General features: G+C 42.5%; 1 protein-coding gene across 1 annotated transcript; it reads right to left on the bottom strand.

Moving 5' to 3' along the window:
• Positions 1-531: 531 nt before the first annotated feature.
• Positions 532-1,464, bottom strand: LOC119925808 (olfactory receptor 13A1-like). The gene has a single exon (XM_038744270.1). It carries the CDS (start codon positions 1,462-1,464, stop codon positions 532-534), a length of 933 nt encoding a protein of 310 aa, XP_038600198.1.
• Positions 1,465-3,724: the final 2,260 nt, after the last annotated feature.

The following is a 3,724-nucleotide window of genomic DNA, read 5'->3' as shown; positions in this document are numbered from 1 at the left end:
AAACATCATCTCAATTCGTTGGTTCAAAGAGAAATTCAGTATTCCAAAGAAACCATAAAGCCACCAGAAGCAAAAGAAATGAGCCCTTTCAAAATCCTTAACATGATCAGCGTAATTGTGGTGATAGTACTGTTACTGAGAACTTAGTGAATACAGACCCCATAGTAAGAGTCTGGGGAAGTACAACAAAATAAAAAGGAATATCCCCTGTCCATCACGACCTTACACTCCAGTGGAGAAGCCTTCCATGCTTTCCTTTATAACATTCATAGCAATAATGATAATAGTATTTGTTAAGCCTTTACTACGTGCCAAGCACTGTACTAAGAACTAGGGTAGATACAATATTAGCAGATCAGACACACTTCCTACCCCATATGGGGCTCACAGTCTAATTAAGCAAGAAAACAAGTATTTCTTCCCTATGCTTACAGACAAGGAGTCTGAGTGACAGTGAAGTTAAGTGAATTACCCAAGGTCACATGATAGGCAAGTGACAGAGCCAGTTTGTCACATAGTTCATTGCACCAGCTAAGACGGTGTAAATGGGAAAAGTTTCTTTAGTGCCACTTTGACATCTTTATTTCTCAGCGTGTAAATGAGGGGGTTCAGAGTCGGAGTGAAGACTGTGTACAATACAGACACCAATTTGTCCTGAAATCTCGAAGTGCCCAGAACGGGACGGATGTAAGTATAAATCACAGTGGAGTAATACAGGGTCACCACTGTGAGATGGGTGGAGCAGGTGGAGAATGCTCTCTTCTTTCCCTCCCTGGTGCGTATCTTCATGATGCTGACTATGATGAAGCTGTAGGACACCATGGTGAGGAAGAAATTCAGGCCAGCCAGGAACATATCTGCCATGATGGTCAGGATGTCGATCCAGTAGGTTGGGGTACAAGAAAGCAGCAGTACAGGGGGGATTTCACAGAAGAAGTGAGGGATGAAGTTGGGCCCACAGAAGGATAATTTGAGGATCAAAATCGTGAGGGTTACAGAGTTGAGCCCACCAATACTCCACACGAAGGCAGCCAACCCAATGCACACTGTCTTGCTCACCATCTTGCTGTAGTGCAAGGGCTGGCAAATAGCTATATAGCGGTCATAGGCCATCGCCGTGAAGAGTACCAGCTCCGAACTCAGGGACCAACTGAGGAAGAACAACTGAATCATGCAGCCACCATAGGAGATGGTGTTCTTTGCCGAGATCAGGTTCTCCAGAATTTTGGGCAGAACTGACGAGGTGCAGATGACATCAAGAATGGCCAGGTTGACCAGGAAGAAATACATGGGCAGGTGGAGTCCGGTGCTGACATGTATAGCCGCGATGATGAGGACATTTCCCACGAGAGCCATTACAAAGAGAAGCAGGAAGAGGCTAAAGAAGAGAGCCCGAAGCCGAGCGTTTTCGGTAAAACTCTGTAAGATGAACTCTGTCACCATCGTCTGGTTTGGGGCTACCATTTTGTTTGGAGGTTTCCAGGAAGTGGAAGAAAGTTGTCCACAAAGAACAGCTTGGCTCGGGCTATAGGAAGACAACCTGTGTTTCACAAGTGAAACGAAAACAATGGCAGTGATTAAAAGTGACCTTTTTTCAAGTTGAAAATGTTATACCCCTAATTCTAAATTCATATGCAGTTCAAGTGAAAAAGCTTAAGTTTCAGCCATACTTATAGAATGATGGCATGAAAATGAACCCCTTTCTTGAGAACTTTGTGAATATATTGTTATTATTAATATCATTATTTTTATTGTTACAATTAATTCACCAGTTTTTTTAAATAAAGAATACATTTTTGTAATTCAATATCTTACCATTGGTCTCCCCCTTCTAGACTGTGAGCCCATTGTTGGGTAGGGACCGTCTCTATATATTACCGATTTCTACTTTCCAAGTGCTTAGTACAGTGCTCTGCACACAGTAAGCACTCAAATATGACTGAGTGAACGAATGAATGAAGTACACGGGCATTGTGACATATTCATCAAGTCAAAGGCCCACAAAGTTCACCTGTGTAAAATGCATTAAAATTTAAGGTCATTAAAAATGAATGAACTTTGGCAAGTACTCTTATTACTCATTGGCTTGGATGATGATTGTACTTCCCAAGCGCTTAGTACAGTGCTCTGCACACAGTAAGTGCTCAATAAGTACGATTGAATGAATGAATGATGATGGTATTTGTTAAATGCTTAGTAAGTGCCAAGCACTGTTCTAAGCACTGGAGGGGATGCAAGGTAATCAGGTTGTCCCACATAGGGTTTACCGTCTTCATCCCCATTTTACAGATGAGGTAACTGAGGCACAGAGAAGTGAAGTGACTTGCTCAAAGTCACATAGCCGACAAGTGGCAGAACTGGGATTACGACCCGTGACCTCTGAATCCCAAGCCCGGGCTCTTTCCACTGAGTAACGCTGCTTCTCAAGACTTGGACAGACTAGATCCCCAGGGAAGGTTCTTGTTTTGTGTTCTAAAAAGTCAGATATAAGCCTGCTGTGGTCAGGGCACATGTCAACCAACTGTGTTATACTGTACTTTCACATGCACTTAGTAGAGTGCTCAGCACACAGCAAGTGCTCAATAAGTACCATTGATTGATTTGACTTCTGTCAATCAAAAGGTGTAAGAAATTCCAGGGACATGGGTCTTCCATAATAAATTCCATGTGCTATTTTACCTTAAATACCCAAGCAAAATATTGTATTCTGTGAAGAAGAGTCCATCTTCATTATAAATGTATCAGGAATAAGCATTACCAATGGTGTAAAATCTGCAAAAACCAAATAATAGCAAGAGTCACATTTTCTGTTACACAGGATGGTATTCTTTTGTCCATCATATGCATACTTCTTGAGTTTATAAATGCATTTTTTATAATTGCATTTTTAAAATATATTTTTTGGTTCAAAATGGAATATTTTAGGTTCACAACCCTATCTAGATGATTTTCAATTACAAACATGAAAATACACCATTTACATTCTAAAAAAACCCTTCTGAATTTATTTCAAAATCACAGACAGCTTGAGTTTTAGTCACTGAAGAAATCCTTTGTGGTGCTGAATATGCTAAACTTACGCTTACCGTGTAAACTCACAATTTCAACTAGGTGGGCTGCCTCCCGATTCAGAGATATGGTGAAATGAAATTTGCGAGGCATAACTACATATTGTCTTCATCAAGTATTTCATATTTACGTCTTATATCTCTGTTCTTCCTTTCTTCCCTCCCAAAGCCTGTCCTCTTCCTGACTTTCCCATCACTGTAGATGGCACTACCATCCTTCCTGTCTCACAAGCTCGCAACCTTGGTGTCATTCTCGACTCCACTCTCTCGTTTACCCCACACATCCGATCCATCAGCAAAACCTGCCAGTCTCAACTCCAGAACATCACCAAGATCTGCCCTTTCCTCTCCATCCAAACTGCTACCTTGCCGGTTCAATCTCTCATCCTATCCCGACTGGCCTCCTCTCTGATCTCCCATCCTCCTGTCTCTCTACACTTCAGTCTATACTTCACTCTGCTGCCCGGATCACCTTTGTACAGAAACACTCTGGGCATGTCGCTCCCCTCCTCAAAAATCTCCAGTGGTTGCCTGTCAACCTACAAATCAAGCCAAAACTCCTCATTCTCAGCTTCAAGGCTGCCCATCCCCTCGCCCCCTCCTACCTCACCTCCCTTCTCTCCTTCTCCAGCCCAGCCCGCACCCTCTGCTCCTCT

Source organism: Tachyglossus aculeatus, chromosome 3 (genome assembly GCF_015852505.1).
Source record: "Tachyglossus aculeatus isolate mTacAcu1 chromosome 3, mTacAcu1.pri, whole genome shotgun sequence".
Lineage (NCBI taxonomy): Eukaryota > Metazoa > Chordata > Mammalia > Monotremata > Tachyglossidae > Tachyglossus > Tachyglossus aculeatus.
Note: the sequence above shows the minus strand (reverse complement) of the source record. Positions and strands in the feature narration are given on the sequence as shown.

What these genes read in the sequence shown, in the direction of transcription:
- LOC119925808 (XM_038744270.1), bottom strand. Translation starts at nt 1,464, where the DNA reads ATGGTAGCCCCAAACCAGACGATGGTGACAGAGTTCATCTTACAGAGT.